At 46.7% G+C, this 27,554-nt stretch overlaps 1 protein-coding gene across 1 annotated transcript in view; it reads left to right on the forward strand.

The window, feature by feature from the left end:
* Window positions 1-27,554, forward strand: part of BSN (bassoon presynaptic cytomatrix protein) — a 384,008-nt gene that overhangs the window by 273,008 nt on the left and 83,446 nt on the right. The window contains exons 4-6 of the mRNA XM_077277246.1: window positions 15,348-15,875; window positions 16,678-23,352; window positions 25,101-27,261. Of these exons, the coding sequence (XP_077133361.1) occupies window positions 15,348-15,875; window positions 16,678-23,352; window positions 25,101-27,261 (9,364 nt within the window). The remainder of the gene's footprint in view (window positions 1-15,347; window positions 15,876-16,677; window positions 23,353-25,100; window positions 27,262-27,554) is intronic.

Consider the following 27,554-nt stretch of genomic DNA (forward strand, 5'->3'; position numbering starts at 1 on the left):
GCCATCAATGTATCCAGAGTGATTCTGTTGCATGTTCCTGCTCCCAGTTTTCTGCTCAGCTAAGTTGGACACTTTAGTCCTTAAGTCTATTTTTGTATGTTTTGTCCAGTTTGCACTTATGTGAATCTCTGCAGCTGGAAGCTCTTGTTGGGCTGAAATTACCACTCCAGTGGCATGAGTTGTCACATGAGTTAAGGTAATTTCAGGATGGTGTTTTGAAGGGTTTTGCAGCTGACCGCGAAGTCCTCTGTTGTATCTTTCTGCTATTTAGTTAGCGGGCCTCTCTGTGCTAAATCTGCTTTCATACTACGTGTGTCTTTTCATCTGCTCTCACCGTTATTATATGTGGGGGGCTGCTATCTCCTGTGGGGACATTCTCTGGAGGCAAGCCAGGACTGTGTTTTCTTCTACCAGGGGTAGTTAGTTCTCCGGCTGGCGCGCGGCATCTAGAGACAACGCAGGAATGCCCCCTGGCTACTTCTAGTGTGGTGTGTAGGTTTAGCATCGCGGTCAGCTCTAGTTTCCATCACCCGAGAGCTTGTCTGTATATTCTATGCTTCTGATGTTTCCTTGCCATTGGAAACCATAACAGGTCTGTGCTTACTCAGTGGAATGAGTGCGCCCTAGCGGCAAATTTCAGAGAGGGCCTCTCTGATGCCGTTAAAGATGTTATGGTCGGGTTCCCTGCGCCCACAGGTCTGAATGAGTCCATGACAATGGCTATTCAGATTGATCGGCGTTTGCGGGAGCGTAAACCCGTGCACCATTTGGCTGTATCTTCTGAAGAGACGCCAGAGAAAATGCAATGTGACAGAATTCTGTCCAGAAACGAGCGGCAGAATTATAGGCGTAAAAATGGGTTATGCTTCTATTGTGGTGATTCTGCTCATGTTATATCAGCATGCTCTAAACGTACAAGGAAGGTTGACAAGTCTATTTCAATTGGCACTTTACAGTCTAAATTTATTCTGTCTGTAACCTTGATTTGTTCATTATCAGTTATTACCGTGGATGCCTATGTGGACTCTGGCACCGCTCTGAGTCTTATGGATTGGTCCTTTGCCAGGCGCTGTGGGTTTGATTTAGAGCCTCTGGAAGTCCCTATACCTCTGAAGGGTATTGATTCTACGCCTTTGGCTTGTAATAAACCACAATTCTGGACGCAAGTGACTATGCGTATGACTCCAGACCATCAGGAGGTGATTCGCTTCCTTGTGTTGTACAATTTGCATGATGTTTTGGTGCTTGGATTACCATGGTTACAATCTCATAACTCAGTCCTTGACTGGAAAACAATGTCTGTGTTAAGCTGGGGATGTCGGGGGGCTCATGGGGACATACCTTTGGTTTCCATTTCGTCATCTATTCCCTCTGAGATTCCGGCATTTTTGTCTGATTATCGTGATATTTTTGAGGAGCCCAAAATTGGTTCACTCCCTCCCCACAGAGATTGTGATTGCGCCATAGATCTGATTCCTGGCAGTAAATTTCCAAAGGGTCGTTTGTTTAACTTATCTGTACCTGAACATGCTGCTATGCGAGAGTATATTAAGGAGTCCCTGGAAAAGGGACACATTCGTCCTTCTTCATCTCCTTTAGGAGCTGGTTTTTTCTTTGTATCTAAAAAGGATGGCGCTCTGAGGCCTTGTATTGATTATCGACTCCTGAATAAAATTACAGTCAAATATCAGTATCCGTTGCCTTTGCTGACTGATTTGTTAGCTCGCATAAGGGGGGCTAAGTGGTTCTCTAAGATTGATCTTCGTGGGGCGTATAATTTGGTGCGAATTAAGCAGGGGGATGAGTGGAAAACCGCATTTAATACGCCTGAGGGCCATTTTGAGTATTTAGTAATGCCTTTCGGCCTTTCTAATGCACCTTCAGTCTTTCAGTCCTTAATGCATGATATTTTCCGTGAATATTTGGATAAATTTATGATTGTGTATTTGGATGATATTTTGATTTTTTCTGATGACTGGGAGTCTCATGTTCAACAGGTCAGGAGGGTTTTTCAGGTTTTGCGGGATAATTATTTGTGTGTAAAGGGTTCAAAGTGTGTTTTTGGGGTTCAAAAGATTTCCTTTTTGGGGTACATTTTTTCCCCTTCTTCTATTGAGATGGACCCTGTCAAGGTTCGGGCTATTTGTGACTGGACGCAGCCTACTTCTCTTAAGAGTCTTCAGAAATTCTTGGGCTTTGCTAATTTTTATCGTCGATTTATAACTGGTTTTTCTGGCGTTGCTAAACCTCTGACGGATTTGACCAAAAAGGGTGCTGATGTTGCCAATTGGTCCCCTGCTGCTGTGGAGGCCTTTCGGGAGCTTAAGCGCCGCTTTTTGTCTGCCCCTGTGTTGCGCCAGCCTGATGTTTCTCTTCCCTTTCAGGTTGAGGTCGATGCTTCCGAGATCGGAGCGGGGGCGGTTTTGTCGCAGAAAAGTTCCGACTGCTCAGTGATGAGACCTTGTGCGTTCTTTTCTCGAAAATTTTCGGCCGCCGAGCGAAACTATGATGTTGGTAATCGGGAGCTTTTGGCCATGAAGTGGGCATTTGAGGAGTGGCGTCATTGGCTTGAGGGTGCCAGACATCAGGTGGTAGTTTTGACTGATCACAAGAATCTGATTTATCTAGAGTCTGCCATGCGCCTGAATCCTAGACAGGCACGATGGTCGTTGTTTTTTTCTCGGTTTAATTTTGTGGTTTCATACTTACCGGGTTCTAAAAATGTTAAGGCAGATGCTCTTTCTAGGAGTTTTGAGCCTGACTCTCCTGGGGATTCTGAACCTGCTGGTGTCCTTAAGGATGGGGTGGTTTTGTCTGCTGTCTCCCCAGATCTGCGACGTGCTTTGCAAGAATTTCAGGCGGATAGACCTGATCGTTGTCCGCCTGGTAGACTGTTTGTTCCTGATGATTGGACCAGTAGAGTCATCTCAGAAGTTCATTCTTCTTCGCTGGCAGGTCATCCTGGAATTTTTGGTACCAGAGATTTGGTGGCTAGATCCTTCTGGTGGCCTTCCCTGTCTCGGGATGTGCGTGTTTTTGTGCAGTCTTGTGATGTGTGTGCTCGGGCCAAGCCTTGTTGTTCTAGGGCTAGTGGGTTATTGTTGCCCTTGCCTGTTCCGAAGAGGCCTTGGACGCACATCTCTATGGACTTTATTTCTGATCTCCCTGTTTCTCAGAAGATGTCTGTCATCTGGGTGGTGTGTGACCGTTTTTCTAAAATGGTTCATTTGGTACCATTGCCTAAGTTGCCTTCCTCATCTGAGTTGGTCCCTCTATTTTTTCAAAATGTGGTTCGCTTGCATGGTATTCCGGAAAACATCGTTTCTGACAGGGGAACCCAGTTCGTGTCTAGATTTTGGCGGGCATTCTGTGCCAGGTTGGGCATTGATTTGTCTTTTTCGTCTGCATTCCATCCTCAGACTAATGGCCAGACGGAGCGAACTAATCAAACTTTGGAGACTTATTTGAGGTGTTTTGTGTCTGCGGATCAGGATGACTGGGTTGCCTTTTTGCCGTTGGCAGAATTTGCTCTTAATAATCGGGCTAGTTCTGCCACTTTGGTTTCTCCTTTCTTTTGCAATTCAGGGTTTCATCCTCGTTTTTCATCTGGTCAGGTGGAATCTTCGGATTGTCCTGGAGTGGATGCGGTGGTGGATCGGTTGCATCAGATTTGGGGACAAGTGGTGGACAATTTGAAGTTGTCCCAGGAGAGGACTCAGCAGTTTGCTAACCGCCGTCGTCTGTTGTGAATTTACCTTTTGGCTCCCTCTAGTGGCTACTAGTGATTTGACTCTGGGTATGTCATTCATCCCTTGTATGCTCACCTGGGTCGTTAGGTCAGGGGTGTTGCTATTTAAGCTCCCTGGACCTTCAGTTCAATGCCTGGCAACGTTGATATCAGAGCTAATCTGTAGTCCTCTTGTCTACTGATCCTGGTTCCTGTTTGATTCAGCTAAGTCTGCTTCCTTGCTTTTTGCTATTTGTTTTGTTTGCATTTTTGTCCAGCTTGTATGTAATCTGTTTCCTGACCTTGCTGGAAGCTCTGGGGTGGCTGGTGTTCTCCCCCCGGGCCGTTAGACGGTTCGGGGGTTCTTGAATCTCCAGCGTGGATTTTGATAGGGTTTTTGTTGACCATATAAGTTATCTTACTACATTCTGCTATTAGTAAGTGGGCCTCTCTTTGCTAAAATCTAGTTCATCTCTGTGTTTGTCATTTCCTCTTACCTCACCGTTATTATTTGTGGGGGGCTACTATCCTACTTTTGGGGTCTATTCTCTGGAGGCAAGAGAGGTCTTTGTTTTCCTCTTCTAGGGGTAGTTAGTCCTCCGGCTGGCGCGAGACATCTAGCGACCAACGTAGGCATGTTCCCCGGCTACTGCTAGTGTTGGCGTTAGGATTAGATATATGGTCAACCCAGTTACCACTGCCCTATGAGCTGGATTTTTGTACGTCGCAGACTTACTTGTTTCTCTGAGACCCTCGCCATTGGGGTCATAACAGTTTGCCAGGCCAGTATTAAATGTTAAATGCATTGCAGAAGCGGGATTATAAGAAAGAAAGTTCTGAGTTTTTTTTTCTCTCTCTCATTTTTTTTTCTTTTCCCCTTTACCTCTGAGTGGCTTGTGTTTGCTGCAGACATGAATGTCCAGACCTTGATTACAAGTGTGGACCAGCTTGCTGCTCATGTGCAGGGCATACAAGATTATGTTATCAGAAGTCCTATGTCAGAACCTAAGATACCGATTCCTGAACCGTTTTCCGGAGACCGATTTAAATTTAGAAATTTCAGGAATAATTGTAAATTGTTTTTGTCCCTGAAACCCTGTTCATCTGGAGACTCCGCTCAGCAAGTAAAAATTGTTATTTCTTTTTTACGGGGCGACCCTCAGGATTGGGCCTTCTCGCTGGCGCCAGGAGATCCGGCATTGGCTGACATTGATGCGTTTTTTCTGGCGCTCGGTTTGCTTTATGAGGAACCCAATCTTGAGATTCAGGCAGAAAAGGCCTTGCTGGCTATGTCTCAGGGCCAGGACGAGGCTGAAGTGTATTGCCAAAAATTTCGGAAATGGTCCGTGCTGACCCAGTGGAACGAGTGTGCATTGGCTGCTAATTTTAGAAGTGGCCTCTCTGAAGCCATTAAGAATGTGATGGTGGGTTTTCCCATTCCCACAGGTCTGAATGATTCTATGGCCCTGGCTATTCAAATCGACCGGCGGTTGCGGGAGCGCAAAACCGCTAATTCCCTCATGGTGTTGTCTGAACAGACACCTGATTTAATGCAATGTGATAGAATCCTGACTAGAAATGAGCGGAAAATTCATAGACGCCAGAATGGCTTGTGTTACTACTGTGGTGATTCTACACATGTTATCTCAGCATGCTCTAAACGTCTTACTAAGGTTGTTAGTCCGGTCGCCATTGGTAATTTGCAACCTAAATTTATTCTATCTGTAACTTTGATTTGCTCACTGTCATCGTATCCTGTCATGGCGTTTGTGGACTCGGGTGCTGCCCTGAGCCTTATGGATCTGTCATTTGCCAAGCGCTGCGGATTTGTTCTTGAGCCATTGGAAAATCCTATCCCTCTTAGGGGTATTGATTCTACGCCATTGGCAAGAAATAAAACGCAGTTTTGGACACAGGTTACCATGTGCATGACTCCCGAACATCGGGAGGTAATAAGTTTTCTTGTTCTGCATAAAATGCATGATTTGGTTGTTTTGGGTTTACCATGGTTACAGACCCATAATCCAGTCTTGGACTGGAAGGCTATGTCAGTGTCAAGTTGGGGCTGCCATGGAATTCATGGAGATTCCCTGCCCTTGTCTATTGCTTCTTCTACGCCTTCGGAAGTTCCGGCGTATTTGTCTGATTATCAGGATGTCTTCAGCGAGTCTAAGTCCAGTGCACTGCCTCCTCATAGGGAATGTGACTGTGCAATAGATTTGATTCCTGGCAGTAAGTTTCCTAAGGGGAGACTGTTTAATCTGTCGGTACCTGAACATACCGCGATGCGTTCATATATCAAGGAGTCTCTTGAGAAGGGGCATATCCGTCCTTCTTCTTCCCCTCTTGGTGCGGGATTCTTTTTTGTGGCCAAAAAGGACGGATCTTTGAGGCCTTGTATTGACTATCGGCTTTTAAATAAGATCACTGTCAAATTTCAGTATCCTTTGCCGCTGTTGTCAGATTTGTTTGCCCGGATTAAAGGTGCCAAGTGGTTCACCAAGATAGATCTTCGTGGTGCGTACAACCTTGTGCGCATTAGGCAGGGCGATGAATGGAAAACCGCATTCAATACGCCCGAAGGTCATTTTGAGTACTTGGTGATGCCATTCGGTCTCTCTAATGCACCTTCAGTTTTTCAGTCCTTCATGCATGACATTTTCCGGAAGTATCTGGATAAATTTTTGATTGTTTATCTGGATGATATTCTGGTTTTTTCTGATGATTGGGACTCGCATGTGGAGCAGGTCAGGATGGTTTTTGAGATTCTGCGTGAAAATTCTTTGTTTGTAAAAGGCTCAAAGTGTCTCTTTGGTGTACAGAAGGTTCCCTTTTTGGGGTTCATTTTTTCCCCTTCTGCTGTGGAGATGGATCCAGTCAAGGTCCGAGCTATTCATGATTGGACTCAACCCTCGTCAGTTAAGAGTCTTCAGAAGTTCTTGGGTTTTGCTAACTTCTACCGTCGTTTTATCGCAAATTTCTCTAGCGTTGTTAAACCGCTGACGGATATGACCAAGAAAGGCTCTGATGTAGCTAACTGGGCTCCTGCTGCCGTGGAGGCTTTCCAGGAGTTAAAACGCCGGTTTACTTCGGCGCCTGTTTTGTGCCAGCCTGACATCTCACTTCCTTTTCAGGTTGAGGTGGATGCTTCGGAGATTGGGGCAGGGGCCGTTTTGTCACAGAGAGGCCCTGGTTGCTCTACTATGAGACCTTGTGCCTTTTTCTCTAGGAAGTTTTCGCCGGCTGAGCGAAATTATGATGTGGGCAATCGGGAGTTGTTGGTCATGAAGTGGGCATTTGAGGAGTGGCGTCATTGGCTCGAGGGTGCTAAGCATCGTGTGGTGGTCTTGACTGATCACAAAAATCTGATGTATCTCGAGTCTGCTAAACGCCTGAATCCTAGACAGGCCCGCTGGTCATTGTTTTTCTCCCGTTTTGACTTTGTGGTCTCGTATTTACCAGGGTCTAAGAATGTGAAGGCCGACGCTCTGTCTAGGAGCTTTGTGCCTGATGCTCCTGGAGTCGCTGAACCTGTGGGTATTCTTAAGGAAGGAGTTATCGTGTCTGCTATTTCTCCAGATCTGCGACGTGTGTTGCAGAGATTTCAGGCTGGTAGGCCTGACTCTTGTCCACCTGACAGATTGTTTGTGCCTGCTAGATGGACCAGCAGAGTCATTTCCGAGGTTCATTCCTCGGTGTTGGCAGGGCACCCGGGAATTTTTGGCACCAGAGATCTGGTGGCCAGGTCCTTTTGGTGGCCTTCCTTGTCAAGGGATGTGCGGTCATTTGTACAGTCCTGTGGTACTTGTGCTCGAGCTAAGCCTTGCTGCTCTCGTGCCAGCGGTTTGCTCTTGCCCTTGCCTGTCCCGAAGAGACCTTGGACACACATCTCTATGGATTTCATTTCTGATCTTCCGGTGTCTCAGGGCATGTCTGTCATCTGGGTGATATGTGATCGTTTCTCCAAGATGGTCCATTTGGTTCCTTTGCCTAAGCTGCCCTCTTCTTCTGATCTGGTTCCTGTGTTCTTCCAGAACGTGGTTCGTTTGCACGGCATTCCTGAGAATATTGTGTCGGACAGAGGATCCCAGTTTGTTTCCAGGTTCTGGCGATCCTTTTGTGGTAGGATGGGCATTGAGTTGTCATTTTCATCCGCTTTCCATCCCCAGACTAACGGACAAACGGAGCGAACTAATCAGACTCTGGAGGCTTATTTGAGGTGTTTTGTCTCTTCTGATCAGGATGATTGGGTGACCTTCTTGCCGTTGGCTGAATTTGCCCTTAATAATCGGGCTAGTTCCGCCACCTTGGTTTCGCCATTTTTCTGCAACTCTGGTTTCCATCCTCGTTTTTCCTCGGGACATGTGGAGCCTTCTGACTGTCCTGGGGTGGATTCCGTGGTGGATAGGTTGCAGCGGATCTGGGGGCATGTGGTGGACAACTTGAAGTTGTCACAGGAGAAGGCTCAGCGTTTTGCCAACCGCCGCCGCGGTGTGGGTCCCCGACTTCGCGTTGGGGATTTGGTATGGCTGTCTTCTCGATTTGTTCCTATGAAGGTCTCCTCTCCCAAATTTAAGCCTCGCTTCATTGGTCCTTACAAGATATTGGAAATCATTAATCCTGTATCCTTTCGCCTGGATCTTCCGGTGTCGTTTGCCATCCACAATGTATTTCATAGGTCCTTGTTGCGGCGGTACGTTGTGCCTGTGGTTCCTTCTGCTGAGCCTCCTGCTCCGGTGTTGGTTGAGGGCGAGTTGGAGTACGTGGTGGAGAAGATCTTAGATTCTCGTCTCTCCAGGCGGAGGCTTCAGTACCTGGTCAAGTGGAAGGGCTATGGTCAGGAGGATAATTCCTGGGTGGTCGCCTCTGATGTGCATGCGGCCGATTTAGTTCGTGCCTTTCACGCCGCTCATCCTGATCGCCCTGGTGGTCTTGGTGAGGGTTCGGTGACCCCTCACTAAGGGGGGGGTACTGTTGTGAATTTACCTTTTGGCTCCCTCTAGTGGCTACTAGTGATTTGACTCTGGGTATGTCATTCATCCCTTGTATGCTCACCTGGGTCGTTAGGTCAGGGGTGTTGCTATTTAAGCTCCCTGGACCTTCAGTTCAATGCCTGGCAACGTTGATATCAGAGCTAATCTGTAGTCCTCTTGTCTACTGATCCTGGTTCCTGTTTGATTCAGCTAAGTCTGCTTCCTTGCTTTTTGCTATTTGTTTTGTTTGCATTTTTGTCCAGCTTGTATGTAATCTGTTTCCTGACCTTGCTGGAAGCTCTGGGGTGGCTGGTGTTCTCCCCCCGGGCCGTTAGACGGTTCGGGGGTTCTTGAATCTCCAGCGTGGATTTTGATAGGGTTTTTGTTGACCATATAAGTTATCTTACTACATTCTGCTATTAGTAAGTGGGCCTCTCTTTGCTAAAATCTAGTTCATCTCTGTGTTTGTCATTTCCTCTTACCTCACCGTTATTATTTGTGGGGGCTACTATCCTACTTTTGGGGTCTATTCTCTGGAGGTAAGAGAGGTCTTTGTTTTCCTCTTCTAGGGGTAGTTAGTCCTCCGGCTGGCGCGAGACATCTAGCGACCAACGTAGGCATGTTCCCCGGCTACTGCTAGTGTTGGCGTTAGGATTAGATATATGGTCAACCCAGTTACCACTGCCCTATGAGCTGGATTTTTGTACGTCGCAGACTTACTTGTTTCTCTGAGACCCTCGCCATTGGGGTCATAACAGTCGTCGTGTTGGTCCTCGCCTTCGTGTTGGGGACTTGGTGTGGTTGTCTTCCCGTTTTGTCCTTATGAGGGTTTCTTCTCCTAAGTTTAAGCCTCGGTTCATCGGTCCTTATAGGATTTTGGAGATACTTAACCCTGTGTCCTTTCGTTTGGACCTCCCGGCATCTTTCGCTATCCATAATGTATTCCATCGGTCGTTGTTGCGGAGATATGAGGTACCGGTGGTTCCTTCTACTGAACCTCCTGCTCCTGTGCTGGTGGAGGGTGAATTGGAGTACGTTGTAGAGAAGATCTTGGATTCCCGTATTTCCAGACGGAGACTTCAATATCTGGTTAAATGGAAGGGCTATGGTCAGGAAGATAGTTCTTGGGTAACTGCCTCTGATGTTCATGCCTCGGATTTGGTTCGTGCCTTTCATAGGGCTCATCCAGATCGCCCTGGCGGTTCTCGTGAGGGTTCGGTGCCCCCTCCTTAAGGGGGGGTACTGTTGTGAATCCGCTTTTTGGGCTCCCCTGGTGGTTGCTGGTGGTACTGGTGACTTGTGTGTGCTTTGCTGTCTCAGTTCACCTGCTCCCATCAGTGTTTGGGAGTTTCCTATTTAGCCTTGCTCTCCAGTCATTTCCTTGCCGGTCATCATTGTAACCAGAGCCTTCGGTTGCATGTTCCTGCTACTAGTCTGCTGATCAGCTAAGTGGACTTTGTCCTTTTGTTTTGTATCTTTTGTCCAGTTTGCAGTTTTTGTTATTCTCTGTAGCTGGAAGCTCTTGCGGGCTGAAATTGCCACTCCTGTGTCATGAGTTGACACAGGAGTCTTAAAGTAATTTCAGGATGGTTTTTGAAAGGGTTTTCAGTTGACCGTGAAGTCCTCTTTTGTATCCTTCTGCTATCTAGTAAGTGGACCTCTCTTTGCTAAATCTACTTTCATACTGTGTATGTCTTTTCCTCTTAACTCACCGTTATTACATGTGGGGGGCTGCTATCATCTTTTGGGGTATTTCCCTAGAGGTAAGCCAGGTCTGTTCCTTCCTCTACCAGGCGTAGTTAGTCCTCCGGCTGGCGCGTGGCATCCAGGAAGTCGTAGGTATGCTCCCTGGCTACTATTAGTTGTGTGGTAGATTTAGCTCACGGTCAGCTCGAGATTCCATCACCCAGAGCTCGTCCGTTATTTTTGTGTTCTGATGTTTCCCTGCCATTGGGAATCATGACAGGCATGGCAGCCCAGGACATCAGTTACATCAGGACATCAGGGAACACGAGGTTATCAGGATGCAGGTAAGACATCAGGACACACGAGAACATCAGGGTCCATGAGGTAATCAGGACACAGGCAGGACATCTGGGTACAGACAGGACATCAGGACCCAGGGTCACCGGCAGACATCAGACAGGAGTCGTTCATTTCCGGACATCCGACACGACCTACAGGCACCACCAGTCATCAGGCTCCAATCTCCATGCAGCGGTCATCAGGTTCCAAACTGCGGTTGTCAGGCTCCGGGTATCGGACCTAGGAAAGAACTCAAGCGTGATGGTGCAAGCACCGCCGTACTGGACATGAGCCAGACGGGGTTAACACCGCATGGTAGTCAGAGCACAGAGTAGTAGATTCTCAGCAGAAACACCAGTTTCAAGAGACTCAATGTCACTGGGAGTGAGGCTCCAGATGCAGAGGGATTCCAGGAACGTAACACAGCAGACACTGTTCAGACAGGGTCAGGTACAGGACAGGTACAGGATCAAGGATTCGGGCCTGGATATATCGTCTCCAGGACAGGCGCCAGAACAGGAAAAAACAGGAATCAAGGCAAGGACTTTGGTACCAAAACATAGACAGGAGAGGTGCAGGAACAGAAACACACATAGCAAAGCTCAGGAGCTTTGTGAGTAGCTCAGGCCCCGCCAATAGGGCAGGGGAACTTTATATAGGAGCTGCCCCTCAGCAATTGGCTGGGGACAGCTGTCATGTTCCCAATGGCAGGGAATTAAACACATAACATGGGCAAAAACAGGACGAGCTCTAGGGTGATGGAACCTGAGCTGACCGCGATCCTGAACCTCAACACTCAACTAACAGCAGCCGGGGAACGTTCCTGGGGGGACTCTAGACATCTCGCGCCAGCCGGAGATCTAGCTACCCCTATCAGAAGAATCACAGACCTATCTTGCCTCCAAAGAAATATTCCCACAGAAATAGCAGCCCCCCACATATAATGACGGTGAAATGAGAGGAAGGCACAAACGTAGTAATGAAAACAGATTCAGCAAAATGAGGCCCGCTTAAGCTAGATAGCAGAGGATACAAAAGGTGAACTGCGCGGTCAGCTTAAAACCCTTCAAAATACCATCCTGAAATTACTTGAACTCATGTGCCAACTCATGGTACATGAGTGGTAATTTCAGCCCACTAGAGCAACCAGCAGCAGAGAATTACATATCTGCAAGCTGGACTAAAAACATGAAAGCAAACATGAAACAGGGAAATCCAGACTTAGCTTGTCTTGAAGGCCTAGGAGCAGGTAGCAAAGGTAACAGAGACACACTGATACATTGATAGCCGGCAAGGGAATGACAGGAAAGCCAGGTTAAATAGGAAACACCCAGCCTCTGATGGACAGGTGGAAACCAGAGACCGCAACCCACCAAAGTCACCCAGTACCAGTTGTAACCACCAGAGGGAGCCCAAAAACAGAATCCACAACAGACAGCATTTCAAGTACACACCCAAACCCTGATAAAAGCAGGGAGGTGTGGCCGCGCCCACCCTTAGCACACACAAAAACCATTACAGCACAATCAGTGCAGGATCTGAGGCTCAGGGCACCTGACTGAGACTGCATGCACTGACCCACGTAGAAAGTCATGCACCAGCTGCAAATGACCTCACAACCCGTGGACAGCTTCACAGAAGCAACCAGGGGCCGCACATGCAGCTGGTCCTGCAGAAAAGACCTAACCACCATGTACGGCTGTGCAGCAGAGCAGGGAACTGAGAAGGCTCCATCCAGGTAATAGCCATCAGTATCCCAACTCAAATTAGGGGGAAAAGAGTAAAGGATTAAAGCAAACATATGCATTGTCATTCCGAAAACCAGAAACAGACAGAATGGCATGACAGGTGTCTCTTGTGGGGGTTCAATGTTTAGGCACATCAGGGGCTCTCCAAACGCGACATGGCGTCCCATCTCAATTCCAGCCAATTTTGCTTTGAAAAGTCAAACGGCGCTCCTTCCCTTCCGAGCTCTGCCATGCGCCCAAACAGTGGTTTTCCCCTACATAAGGGGTATCAGCGTACTCAGGACAAATTGTAAAACAATGTTTAGGGTACTATTTCTTCTGGTAACCTTGGGAAAATAAAAAATTGGGGGTGAAAATTTCATTTTTGTGAAAAAATATTTTTTATTTTTACAGCTCTGCATTATAAACTTCTGTGAAGCACTTGGTGGGTCAAAGTGCTCACCACACATCTAGATAAGTTCCTTAGGGGGTCTACTTTCCAAAATGGTGTCACTTGGGGGTTTCAATGTTTAGGCACATCAGGGGCTCCCCAACGCAACATGGCGTCCCATCTCAATTCCAGCCAATTTTGCATTGAAAAGTCAAACGGCGCTCCTTCCTTTCCGAGCTCTGCCATGCGCCCAAACAGTGGTTTACCCCCACATATGGGGTATCAGCGTACTCAGGAGAAATTGTACAACAACTTTTGGGGTCCATTTTCTCCTTTTACCCTTGGTAAAATAAAACAAATTGGAGCTGAAGTTAATTTTTTGTGAAAAAAAATGAAATGTTCATTTTTTTTAAACATTCCAAAAATTCCTATAAAACACCTGAAGGGTTAATAAACTTCTTGAATGTGGTTTTGAGCACCTTGAGGGGTGCAGTTTTTAGAATGGTGTCACACTTGGTTATTTTCTATCATATAGACCCCTCCAAGTGACTTCAAATGTGATGTGGTCCCTAAAAAAAAATGGTGTTGTAAAAATGAGAAATTGCTGGTCTACTTTTAACCCTTATAACTCCCTAACAAAAAAAAATGTGTTTCCAAAATTGTGCTGATGTAAAGTAGACATGTGGGAAATGTTACTTATTAAGTATTTTGTGTGACATATCTCTGTGATTTAAGGGCATAAAAATTCAAAGTTGGAAAATTGTGAAATGTTCAAAATTTTCGCCAAATTTCCATTTTTTCACAAATAAGCGTAGGTAATGTCAAAGAAATTTTACCACTATCATGAAGTACAATGTCACGAGAAAATAATGTCAGAATCACTGGGATCCGTTGAAGCGTTCCAGAGTTATAACCTCATAAAGGGACAGTGGTCAGAATTGTAAAAATTGGACCGGTCATTAACGTGCAAACCACCCTCAGGGCTTAAGGGGTTAATTAGCCAGACGTGATAGGATTCTGATCATCCTCCACTTATGGGGGACAGTCCACAGCATGTCTTTAAGCATAGTCACGAATGTAAGAGGTCTCACCTTTCTGACCAAACTTTGTATCATCTAGTTTCCTCAGAGCATACTCCATGTCTTCCTTTAAAAAATAAACTCCACATGTAATTGAGGAGAAACGACTCATATCCATTGTGCCCACACATGGCTTCCTTCGTATTCCATAGTTCCCAGATTAAATCCCATTCAATCCATCGAAGCTGTTACAGCTCTTGTAGTTGTCGTTTCTTGTTAAGGTTATGCATCCAATCTGGTCCTCTCCCAAAGGCAGAGATGGTGGGGTTGGATATAGTGGCGTCCGAAACCTGCTGTGCATGCCTCATCAATGGTCTGCTGGGTCTGTCTGTATGCCTCCCTGGTTGTGGAGCCCTGGACGGTGTCCGTGAACACCAGTTCCCTGCAGCTCCACCGGTTCTGACAGGCTGAGTAGTATCCCACTGCTGCCACTATAATGTGGAGACACGGGGGGGGGTGTCAGCGGGCATCCTTGTCCACTAGCCAAAACTGCATGGACAAGGAATCATCCCACCGAATGCCCGCTCTCCTTTTAAACTTGGGCGTAGATCTGCTCAGACAAAATGGTGAGGGTAAAACCGTGTGGCAATGCTTTATTGAACCACAAAAGGTCAGATAATACATAGAATAGTCCCAGCAAAATACCCAAGATGGTGCACATTACATAGTCTCACCCTTCAGTTGACTTACCCAGGATAAGAGCAGCTGTTACTTCAGGGCTTCCAGGGCCGACTACCCCACCAGTAGCACACATAGAGAGGAGGTAACGACAAGCTTAGGAAGATGAGAGTCAATTCAGGCACAAGGCCAGTTGACCGGAGAGTCACAACCTGGCTTCTCTGAACATCTCCATGGAGCCAGGCGACCGGTGGGCTTTCACAAACGTATCAATGGTTCAGCGATGATCAATGGAGAAGATCTGTATTCTCCAAGCCGGGGCCGAGGTCCAGTAATCTGGCATCCTGTAGAATTACAAATCTGTGTTCCTCATGATGATGATGCCAGGATGTCTTGACTTCTGTCATATAAAAAGTCTCTGGTTCTTTGGATCTCTGGATCTCTTGGATGTCTGGAGGTATCTGTCTGATATTACAAAGTGTGCGGGTAGCCTGCTGTGTCTTATGGTGAGGTGTGAGGGTAGCCTGCTGTGACTACTGGTGAGGTGCTCGGTTATCCAGCTGTGACTACTGGTGAGGTGTGCGGATAGCCCGCTGTGACTACTGGTTAGTCATGGGGGTAGCCTGCTGTGAGTACTGGTGATGTGTGGTGGTATATTTGTGGTGTACACCTTGTGTGTTCATAGTGTGCACCTCTTGTATTTATGGTGTGCACCTCTTGTATTTATGGTGTGCACCTCTTGTATTTGTGGTGTGCGCCTCTAAAATGTGTGGTTTTATTATAGAACAAATGTCCTCTTTCTTGCAGAAACATGAATGGTTGTGTTTGAACTGCCAAACTCAGCGGCTGTTAGAAGGAAGCTTAGGAGACGCGCACCCGTCACCCCTACCAGGATCCAAACAAGGCTCACCCAGGCACCAGCCTGGAATTCCTATAGGGGCATCTGCAAAGCATGTCCCTGGAGCTCTGTCATCAGGGTCCCCAAGTAACCATCCAGCTCAGACAGCATCGCCCATTCACCAGAAAACCACCCCAATTCTCACAGCATCTCCTCAGCATCAGGCAGGCGCAGCGATTCAGAGGGGGCCTGCAGGACAGCCCCCAGACCACACACATGACAAGAGAAGTTCTCAGCAAAACCACCTCAAGAGTTCAGAACAAATTAAGAATGAAGATAGAAAACCCCAAACAGATCCTGTCCAGCCGAAGACTCCTGCAGATTCTCAAAAGTTGTCAAAGCAGATGGTGCCAAAGAGTAAATCCATGGGCAACAAAAAAGAGTCTGGCTTAAAGAATGGGAAGTCCGCCGAGATCCAAAAGATGAGAGACCAAGAGGTGAGTTGTTAATGAAGGTAATAAGGTGCTTGGAACGAAAACTGTGTGAATAAGTTTGTGTCCCTTCCCCACTTAGTAAAGGGCGCCTCCTGCCTTTATGCATCCATCCAGTAAACATTTATTTGGTGGATATTTTCTGTCACGCAAGATAACAGGATGCTTCTCTACTTTTGACTCACAGAACCCTAGGATATGAAAAAAACTATATATATGGAGGGAACAGAGCCTTGTAGGGGTTGTCAATCGAAACCAAAAGATGTCCCAACATTGAGATTTGTGCCGATCCCTGGGTCCAGCCAGGTCCACTTCTGGCTTGGATTCCGCACAGAAGGGAGCCTTAGAGCTTGAAAGGAGATGGCCAACTGGCTCAATTCCATAGGATCAGTTCTATCAGACAAGGAGGCTGGCTTAGCTATTTACATTAGTCTTCTAGCCCCTGTCAATATGGAGAAGCCCTCCTGTGTGGAAACCAAGCCAAAAGTGCAGCTGGCTGCACCCAGCAACCGGCGCTAAAATCTCAACTTCGGGACAATTTTCTTTCTACAAGTATACTGGTAAGTTTTAGCAACTATAGTTTAAAATGACTCTATCTAGTTGGATAGCTCCTTTTACTATGGTTTTTACGGTGGCTTCCTTTTGGCTGTAGGACAATGGCGTGTTTAGTGAAATAGGAGGCAACAGTCAGAACTTCGGATCTGGTCGTATCCCAGTTTTCCTATTTAGTGCGTCACATTATGGCATGGGTGATGCTGTGTGATATGCGAGTATATCTTACTTACTGCATGTTCTTGTTCTTCTGCAGGATATAAGCAAGCCTTATTCCCATGATGTGTCCCGCAGCCCCCAGAGCCTCAGTGACACTGGATATTCATCTGATGGGATTTCCAGCTCACAAAGTGAGATTGCCGGACTGGTGCAGCAGGAGGAGGAGAAGTTAAATGCAACAGGCATTTCTCAACGCAGCCCACCAAGCCCCTCTGAGCTCACCAAACTGGAAACTTCAATGCGGCCACTACTGGAATCTAAAGGTTCTTCCCAAGGTGACAGGTTCCAGGGATTACGGGAAGATCAGAAGCAAAGGCCAAGGTCACTGTCCATCACCCCTGAAGCTTTTGACTCCGATGAAGAGTTGGAAGATATTCTAGAAGAAGATGAGGATTCATTGGAATGGGAAAATCGAAGAGATCAGAGGGAATGCACCGAGTCATCAGACGATTTTGGGAGTAAACTCCGCCATGATTATGTGGAAGACAGCAGTGAAGGATTCTCTCCTTTACCTACTAGGCAACAGAAAGGAAACTTCTCTGATGAAGAGTTCATGAGAAGACAGCTTCTGGAAATGAGTGCAGAAGAAGACAATCTGGAAGATGACGAGCAGCATTTTGTAAAACATACCAGTAGTAAAAATGTACGCAAAACCGATCCTGAAAAAGTCAAAGGTATTTCTTCCTCTAAGAGGTCTCCTGCCTATAGTTCCAGCAACATATATGAGGAGAGCAGAAAAGATGGAGAAGCTGAGGAGGAGGAAGAGGACTTGTCCGCAACACAAGGAGGGCTCCGAAGATTCAAGACCATTGAGCTGAATAGCACAAATAGCTACAACAGAGATATTGACTTGGATCAAGAGACAGACATCAGTCTAGACAGGGAGCCAGAGTTAGAGATGGAAAGTCTGACCGGGTCTCCAGATGAACGATCCAGAGGAGAATACTCTTCTACATTACCTGCTACAACACCAAGTTACACAAGCGGAACATCACCCCCATCATTGTCATCACTGGAAGAAGACAGTGACAGCAGTCCTAGTCGAAGACAGCGTCTTGAAGAGGTCAAACAACAGAGGAAAGCTCGCCATCGCTCACATGGTCCTTTATTGCCCACCATTGAAGACTCTTCAGAGGAAGAGGAACTGAGAGAGGAAGAAGAGCTCCTACGAGAGCAGGAAAAAATGAGAGAAGTGGAACAGCAAAGGATCAGAAGCACGGCCCGCAAGACCAAAAGAGACAAAGAAGAACTGAGAGCCCAAAGAAGGAGAGAAAGATCAAAAACACCCCCAAGCAACCTGTCCCCCATAGAGGATGCGTCACCCACAGAAGAGATGAGGCAAGCTGCAGAGATGGAGGAGCTGCACAGATCTTCTTGTTCCGAATATTCTCCCTCCATTGACTCAGAGGCCGAGGGTTTTGAGATGATTGCTTCTAAATTGTACAAGTCAGGAAGTGAATACAATTTGCCAACCTTTATGTCTTTGTATTCTCCAACTGAGAAGACTTCCACCTCCTCCACTGGTAATAAACCTCTAAAAAGTGCTGAAGAAGTGTATGAAGAAATGATGAGAAAAGCTGAACTGTTCCAAAAGCAGCAGCAGTCTCAGCAAAACCTCATATATGGAAACAGCTATCAGCAGACACAGAGCAGCTACGAGTACCAATACATCGATGATTATGGCTACGAGAGCAATAAAAGTGGAGTCTCCCAGAATGACTACAACTCGGACATGACCACACCTGGAACAGTGTATGATGAAATCTTGCAAACGTCTCAGAATATCTCAAGAATGCATCATTCATCTTCCATCGATTTACAGGAAGACAAGAAGGTTGAAATCTATGCTGAAAAGAAATTCTTACATGCAGAGAATGCCTACAACGAGATGCTGAAACAAGTTAGTGGTCCACTTACTCCTGGTACAAGCCCAACCCAGCTGTCTGCACCAGTGTCATTTGCTTCTTCTGAAACCCTCTCTGGACGAGTCATACCAGATGTACGCGTTACTCAACACTTTTCTAAAGATGGACTAAATCAGACAAAATTTCATAGTTCCTCCTCAGTTCCTATCTCAAAAGCAATATCATCTAATTATCACTACAGCAAAGTTTCTATCTCCTGCACATCTCCATCTATCACCTCTAGTTCTGAGGTGGCAGCTCCACACAGAAGCTATGGACAATCTAGAGGAGGCATGGACTATGTTATAAATGAGGAGCAATATAAGAACCGAATGGCCACAGAGATGAATACATCAAGAGATAAAGTGCAGAGCGTTGGGACTAATGTTTCACTGACATCCAAAGTTATTTCTTTCTTCAAGAGTACAAGTCCCCCCCTGTCTCCGACCTCCCCCACAGAAAGTCCAAATCATTCGCCACAGAGAGTGAACATGTCTGCTGGGGGTAGGAATACAGCTGAGTTCTCATCCCAGACCCAGAACAGCCACAGAATGGACAGCTCTTCATCATTGACATCACCTATGGTAGCTCAAGGAACCCAGACCCCCGACCGCACCATGTCTCCACGGCTGTCCAGACAGCAATCTTCTCAAGAAACTCCATTCATGGTTATTACACTAGCATCTGATTCCTCCATCCAAACTAAACCTAAAACTGTCAGTTCATCTACGTCTCCAGTCACGTCTCCAACCAGGTTAAACCGTCAGCAAACTCTACATAGCTACGGTCAAACACCAGTCAGTAGTTCACAATTTCAGCAGGAACAAATACAGTCTAGCTACACTAAGACACACACAATAATAGAAAGGTCTCCAGCATCAGGAACAAGCATGATTTCTTCTAAAGCTCAGCCCACTGCTATGGTTGATGGCTCCAGCAATACTTATAATTGGGGCCCCCTGCCACCAGAAAATATCTCCCTGTGCAGAATCTCCTCCATTCCTGGAACCTCACGGGTGGAGCCTGGGCCCAGACCGAGCAGCAGCGCGGTGGATTTACGAACAGCTATGAAAAGTGCTCCAGTCATTATGACAGATCAGGGCATGGATCTTACTTCTTTAGCCACTGAATCTAGGCGATACTCCTTGACAATGGAGCCATCTCCAGCCCGCCAGTCTACAGCAGTCCAGCCCTTGATTGTAAACCTCAATGCACAAGAACAACCTCATGCCAGTATTGGCACAGCCACAACTGTTAGTATAACTGTGGCTTCCTCCATGATTGCATCACAACCAAAACAACCAATGGTGTACGGAGATCCATTTCACAACAGGGTAGATTTTGGCCAGGGGACAGGAAGTGCAGTATGCTTAACGCAAGCTAAACACATGGAACAAACTGCCCAGTCCGTGGTATTGAGAGGAAGTGCAGGCAAACCAGAAGAGACAGGAGGCTTGCAGAAAGACATATTTGCAAGGTATAACCTTCCTAGTCAGGTCACATCCGTCGTTAAACGAGACATAGGAACTCAACCTGCACAAAACATTGCTAACATTAGTGCCATGCCCAGACAATTCCAACAGGACCAGGGGACAGGTTTTACAGATGCTTATAAGGGCGTCCCAGAGCCCAAAGCTCAACATCCTCCTATCAATATTGCAGGGAGCCAGCCTCACTCCATTATGGTGCACCTGGATGAAAAGGCATCGGCTACAATTACCAAACTCAGTAAAGAGGAACAGGCATCAAATGCTCTAGATCTCACAGGGATGAAACCTGAAAGCCAAGTGGTGTGCTGTGATGTGGTCTACAAGTTCCCCTTTGGTGGTAGTTGTGCTGGAGCGTATAATTCTAAAGTACCAGACAAAAGCACTGGGGAATCAGCGCAGGCAGTCAGACCCAGGGTTCAATACTTTGGTCAGCGAGAGCAAGAACTTCCTGAAAGCTATCAATACAGAGAACCCAAACCTATGGTGCCACCACCTCCCCTACCTTCTGCACCTGCCCAAAATTTTTATGATGAGCAGAAGTTCTACCCTTATGGTCCTCAAGGAAGGCTGCATTCATCCATGTCAGAGACCAATTTATCTGACATTGGTTTGTATCAACCGTACCAAGTTCCAGGAGGAGATAGTGCAAGTGCAATGGACCTAAGTACAATGAAAGGCTCCTACAGCATGAACTTCAGCGATGGAAGCTACCTAGGTCAGGGACTACAGTATGGTTCTTTTACTGACCTTCGCCAGCCCACTGATTTATTTAGTTCACTACCCATAAGACGCTTCAGCTCCATGTCCAATATCTACTCTGACTACAGATATTCTGGCAGAGATCTGTCTAACTTTCAAGAGTCAAACCTTGCTCAGTACAGTGCGACTACCGCTCGAGAAATCAGCCGAATGTGCGCTGCTCTAAACTCAATGGACCAGTATGGGGGGCGACATACAAACAGCCCAGATCTGATGCAGTATGGACCTAGTTCAGTTGGGTCAGGGCCAGCAATTAACCTGCTATCCAACCAGCAGGGAGTGGCTCCCATTAGGCAACCTTTGATGTATGGGCCTCATTTCTCAGAAATTCATCAAGGGTTTGGAAGCTTAGGGCAGTTTAGTATACCGGGTCCACGATCTGGCACTATCAGACACGTGTACCCAGCTACAGCCACTGTGAGAGCTGCAGATGGCATGATCTACTCAACTATCAATACACCTATAGCTTCCACCCTTCCAATAACCACCCAACCTGCTTCTGTATTGAGACCAATGATCAGAGGTTTGTATAGACCATTTGCCCCTGGCAGCGTCACTGCCGTTCCTTTAGCAAATCTTACTAGGGTGCCACTCGTCACTCCAAGGATGCCACTAGGACCTCAGTCAGTGTACCGCTATCCTGCAGTGAATAGATTTCCACCTGCTACTTCAGCATCAACTTTTGATACCCCTGTTTATTTGGGGAAACCCGCCAGCACTTTGTCTACCACTACAACAGCATGTCCAGTCAGTACAACCCCACTGTCCTCACTCCCACCTGCTTCAACAGTAGCCACAGCCTCTGTAGTAGCGTCTTATATAGGTTCAGATATAACTACAGCAGAAGTCCATTCTGAGGTTCCAGCTGTTTCCTCAGTGGTGCAGAGCTCTTCCAAGGACTCCAGCCAGACTCAGCAGAAGACTGCAACTGACAGCCAGCCTCCTGTTGTTAAAACTGGGACTGAAAAAGAGGAGAAAGAAAAAGAAGAAGAGCGGCAGAGAAAGCAGCAAGAACATCTGCTTCAGATTGAACGGGAAAGGGTAGAATTAGAGGCGATGAGGCAGCTAAGGCTACATGAGGAATTGGAGAGGGAGCGCTTAGAACTGCAGCGCCACAGAGAAAAGGAGCAGATGTTGGTGCAAAGAGAACTCCAAGAGCTGCAGTCAATCAAGCAGCAAGTGCTCCAGCAGCAACAAGAAGAGCGTCAGGCGCAGTTTGTCCTTCAGCGGGAGCAGCTAGCACAGCAAAGATTGCAGATTGAGCAGATTCAACAGCTACAACAACAGCTTCAACAGCAACTGGAAGAGCAAAAGAGGCAGAAGACTTCCATCCCTACAGCCTGTGACCAGACAGTGCGACTTCCACCACAGACAGTTTCAGAAATTGCCATTGAAATGCAAAGAACCCTTGCACAAAGTGGACAGTATTGGCCATCAGTAAACCCACCATTCATTGCTATGGCTCCAACTGTGCCAGACACACAAGGGCCGCCACGCTATACGGCCCCTCCGAGACCACTTACTAACTCTGCTTCTGAGATGTCGCTCCAAACTGATGAGCAATGGGAAGTGAACAGAACTATTAAGAAGAGAAACTCAATGCCTCGTCTCCGAGATGCCTACAGCACTGAGGACAACCATGAAGGCTACATTGTCAAGAAGATCACCGACAGCAGTGTACAGACTGATGATGAGGATGGCGAGGAAAGATTCTATGTGTCACGACGCCGCCGGACGAAAAGAAGCACTGACTGCAGCGTCCAGACAGATGATGAAGACAATGCAGAATGGGAACAGCCAACGCGCAGACGAAGATCACGAGTGTCACGACATTCTGACTCCAGCTCTGATAGCAAGCATGATGCTAAAGGAACCTCAAGTATAGCGATCCAGACGATTAGTGACTGCTCCGTCCAGACCGAACCAGACCAGCTGCAGAGGATCTCGCCATCCATACATATCACTACTCCAGACCCCAAAGTAGAAATAGTGAAGTATATATCAGCTCCCGAGAAGACAAAGAAAGGAGAAAGCCTCGCCTGCCAGACAGAACCAGAGACTCAGTCACATGGAATAGTGGTCCCCCAGCTCAGTATCCCCACAACTATAACCCCCTACTCCTCCAATCTGCAGACTGCAGCTTCTGGGCCACTGGATACTCACATGTTAAGACAACAAGGGGTTGCCAAGTTTGAGAAGAAGAAGCCTGATCCTCTGGAGATTGGTTACCAGTCACATCTGCCAGCAGACACACTTTGTCAACTAGTTAATCGTCAGCCCCCGAAGTCCCCCCAAGTTCTTTACTCACCAGTGTCACCACTTTCACCCCACAGATTACTTGAATCTACATTTGCATCTAGTGAAAGGCTGAACAAAGCCCATGTTACCCCCCAGAAGCATTTCACAGCTGAAACCACACAACGACAGCAGATTCTACCACGTCCAATAAAAACCATGCAGAGATCATTGTCGGATCCTAAACCCCTAAGTCCTACATCTGAGGAGTCTGCCAAGGACAGGTTCTCCTTGTATCAGCATCAGTTACTGCACGGGGGTCAGGTAAGAGACACGGCGCGGTACCCTATGATACTGTGCTATACTGACAGTGGCTAGACCTACACGTTCACAATATGTCATGCGGGCATGCTCTTGCTCAATGTTCCTGTCTTCTCACCTTATTTTGTTGCATATTTTTTGTTGTTTTGTTTCCATTGTGCACATTAGCACCATCACCATTGTCATTAGCGGAGCGCTAGGCCTTTTTTTTTGTTATTTTCACCTCATTTGCTTTTCCAAATTCTGGCTCTAGAACCATGAAAGCTGCCACTAAATAATGGGGGGACACCGCAACAAGTGAGGAGGTCAGGAGACAGTTATGCATCGGCTTTTTAAGTGTGATCGCTCAGTGTGAGGAGCGTATAGTAGAAGGGTCACTGATTAGTGTCAGGACTTGGTGCGCATTACCTCTCAGAATTGCCATCTTCGAAGTTACATTATTGGCACACAACAAGCCTTTACTGCAAAGCTATGGAAACTCATCTCAACTGGCTCTATTATGTGCATGAGGCCACATTCACATGGTCAGTATTTGGTCGTTATTTTACATCAGTATTTGTAGCCAAAACCAGGAGAGGACAAGTATAATAGAAACACGTCACCACTTCTGTATTTTTCACCCACTCCTGGTTTTGGCTTACAAATACTGATAGTGTGACCATAGCATTAATGCAAGTAACATAAGAATCCCAGACTGTCAGACCACTCACTAAAAACCCCTGCGCATGCGCAGTTCAGGTGTAAAGCACAGTGCCTAGCACCGTACAACTAGGACAGTTTGTCCACATCATCACTCATGGCTCCCACAGGATGGCAGTCAGTAAGAATCACTTTATTTCAGGAGTTGGCCCACTATCATGTCTAATTATACAGATCTGGGTTCACACAGGCAGTCTGGATGAAGCGGCAGTTGCCTTCTCCAGAAAATCACATACCAGACATCACATATTTGCCATTTTAGTTTCTGCCATGCAACAATAGATATAAGGCACCATCTCCGTCTAACGTGAGTTCCTCAAGACGGTGTTAATTAGAAAGATCTCCGGGGGGGGCAGAAAACTCTAGTTTCTGCCCATTAATCAGGTTCTTAAATTATTTAAGATAATAAAAGGAGAAGGTCATGAGTGTAGTCATCCCCTGACACCGTCCCTGTCTCTAGGCATATGGTTACTCATGATCGAGGCCTTGACACCATCTTGTATGTGTCAGACCTGTGCAGAACCGCCTTGTACTTTCCCCACCATTTATTGACTTTAGTAGGACCGAGGATGGCCCAGAATGGAAAGAAGTCAGGTGATAGTAGACAGCACATAGTAGACAGTTGATAGTATAACATTGAAAGCAGGTAGTAGATAGTAGACTGAAGTATAAGAAAATCGATTGTAAACTCAACTTGATGTTGTGTAGTTGATTTCAGTAGGTTCTAGAGACTAGACAGTAGATGGTGGACAGTAGAGAGCAGACAGCACATAGATGGTAGAGAGAAGAGTAGATAGAAAGTAGGTAGATAGCAGACTAGATAGATGGTAGAGAGAAGAGGACATAGAGAGTAGGTAGATAGAATATAGACGCAAGCAGAGAGTGGTTAGTAAACTTTTGATGTTGGACAGGAGATAGCCGAGAGTATCGAGCAGTAATTAGTCACTTGTTTTGTATGTTTTCTTTTAATTAACACCTCTGTTTTTTGTCATTAGCTCTTTATTTGATGTTGTCTTGTTGGGCCGTCTACACATCTATTTTATTTGTTGTAGATTTCAGCTTTCCAGCCAAATTCTTTGACACGCAAAGTGAAGCGAACTCTGCCCAGCCCTCCTCCTGATGAAGCTCATCTGCCACTGACCACCAGTCAGGCTCACTCCCAATTATACATGCCGAACCTAACGCAGAAGATGACAGGAGGCCAAGCCATACAGATGCCAAAAGTTGGTTTTCTGAAAACCATAGATCATGATCTAAGGATTGTAGAACAAGAATCCACAAAACTTCGCAAACAGCAGGCAGAGCTGGAAGAGGAAGAAAAGGAGATTGATGCAAAACTGAAGTATTTAGAACTTGGCATTACTCAGAGGAAGGAGTCCCTTGTGAAAGACAGAGGAGGCACAAGAGATTTCTCCTACATCCGATCTTTGGGTGAAAATAGGGATTACATGTCAGATAGCGAGCTTAACAATTTACGAATGTCTGGCTATGACAGCAGCAATCTCTTAAACAGGGCTAGCACTGCTCCGCAGTACTCAGATTTCCAGGCCGCACAACAGTTCCAAACATCATCGTCTTCTTATACATCTAGCACCTATCAATACTCTTCTGGCCAAGCAGTTGCACCCGTCTCTGTCCCCATCCAGCAGACCAGGTTTCAGCAGCCACAGTATCTGGTGTCTAGCAATGGTCCATCACAAAACAGCTTTCAGGGCCAGGTACCTAATTATCCTGCACAAACATCATATCAGACTCACAACATTGCTCCAACCACAGGTTATCAGACAGACACAGGCCTTCAGAATCACACAGCTTTCAGGCCACCAAACCCTTATCAAGCCCAAACCACCTATGCTAGCCAGGTTCCATTACAAACCACCTTACATGCAGGGTTTCCACCACAAGCTGACAGCCAAAGCACTCACCAGAAACCACGGCAGACATCACTGGCTGATCTAGAGCACAAAGTACCTACCAATTATGAGGTGATTGGAAACCCCACCGTGGTCATATCATCGGCAACTCCTGACACTGGCTACAGTAATACATCGGTCACCAGTAATTATGAGCAGTACAAGACCACCGAGGCAAATGGAGCGGAAAGCCCCTCTAATTCTTATCCTTCCGATTCCCTGTATACAAACCTAGAACAAAACATTCCTCGTAATTATGTCGTGATTGAGGATATCAGTGAGCTAACAAAAGAGAACCCACCATCATCAGAAAGCCAAAAAGTAGAGCCTATACCCCAGCCTCTGCAGCAGAAAAGCAACGGACGCCACATCCAAGAGAAAACTAGCCACTTGGAATGTGACAGCTCCAGCAAGCCGTGCTGTTACTCCAGAGCCGAGGAAGAGTCTGAAGAAGATGTTTATGATCACCACAGTACCGACTACCGAGGGAGAAGCAGCTACCAGCGAAGCAGTGACAGTAATGGCCGCGACTCTGTCAGTAGCTCCTATTATTATGGAGAGAATGAGTCCAGGCACAAGCATGGATCTAGCGGAATCCAAAAACATTGCTCCAAGAACCTGGCACCGGCTGTAGTGTCGTCTAAGAGAAGCAAACACAGGAAACAGGGAATGGAGCAGAAAATCTCAAAGTTTTCCCCCATCGAGGAAGCAAAAGATGTTGAATCTGACTTGGCCGCTTCCTACGCAGTGACCTCCTCTATAAGCAACAGCTGCAGTATATCCTCAAGAGCCAAGAAACTTCAGGATGAGATTACGTATGGCCTGAAGAAAAACGTGTATGAACAGCAGAAGTATTACAGCGTTTCCAGTAGAGATCTTGTGGATGAGGATGATAGGATGTATAGTCGCTCCCGCTCAGCAACCAGTTATGGCATGGAAAAAAGTCGTGACTCCGGGAGAAGCAAATCGTATGAACGGGACAGTTCCGATAGGTATCACAAGTCAAGCGCAAAACCATCAAGTCTTACAATGAGTCAAAGCAGAGGAAGAGCCCCAATGCGGAGCCAGCCCTCGGAGGAGGAGAGTCCCGTCAGTCCTCTCGGGAAGTCGGTGGGTAGTTCTCGTTCATCTGCTGGCTCCATTTCTCAGTCTACGGTGGACACTTGTTCTCAGTTCTGTTCCAGCCACTCACTGCCTGATGTACAAGAACATGTTAAAGAAGTGCCAAGAAACCATAGCTATAAGCACGAGGAAGCTTACATGATGGACGATTCCCACTGTGTCGTTTCAGACAGTGAAGGTAAAGACTAGAAGTGGTGACGTCTCAGCATGCTGGAGATGATACCTCCTTTCTATTGTTTCATGCCAGTCTAGAGAAATCTGCCTTTTCCTGCGTTCGCATGCTGTGCCTTCCCACCTCATCTTTCTGCCGTTTCTGTGTGTCAGCATGGTGCTGTACAGGTGGTTTTTCTTTGTTTTCTGTGTGTTACCACATGGTGCACTTCCAGTACTTTGTGGCAGACTTTGGTGTATCTCTTGCATGTCCTCAGCTGATTCTTGTCTGATTCTTGTACGTTTATTGCATGGCTTCAC

Source organism: Ranitomeya variabilis, chromosome 8 (assembly GCF_051348905.1).
Source record: "Ranitomeya variabilis isolate aRanVar5 chromosome 8, aRanVar5.hap1, whole genome shotgun sequence".
Classification (NCBI taxonomy): domain Eukaryota; kingdom Metazoa; phylum Chordata; class Amphibia; order Anura; family Dendrobatidae; genus Ranitomeya; species Ranitomeya variabilis.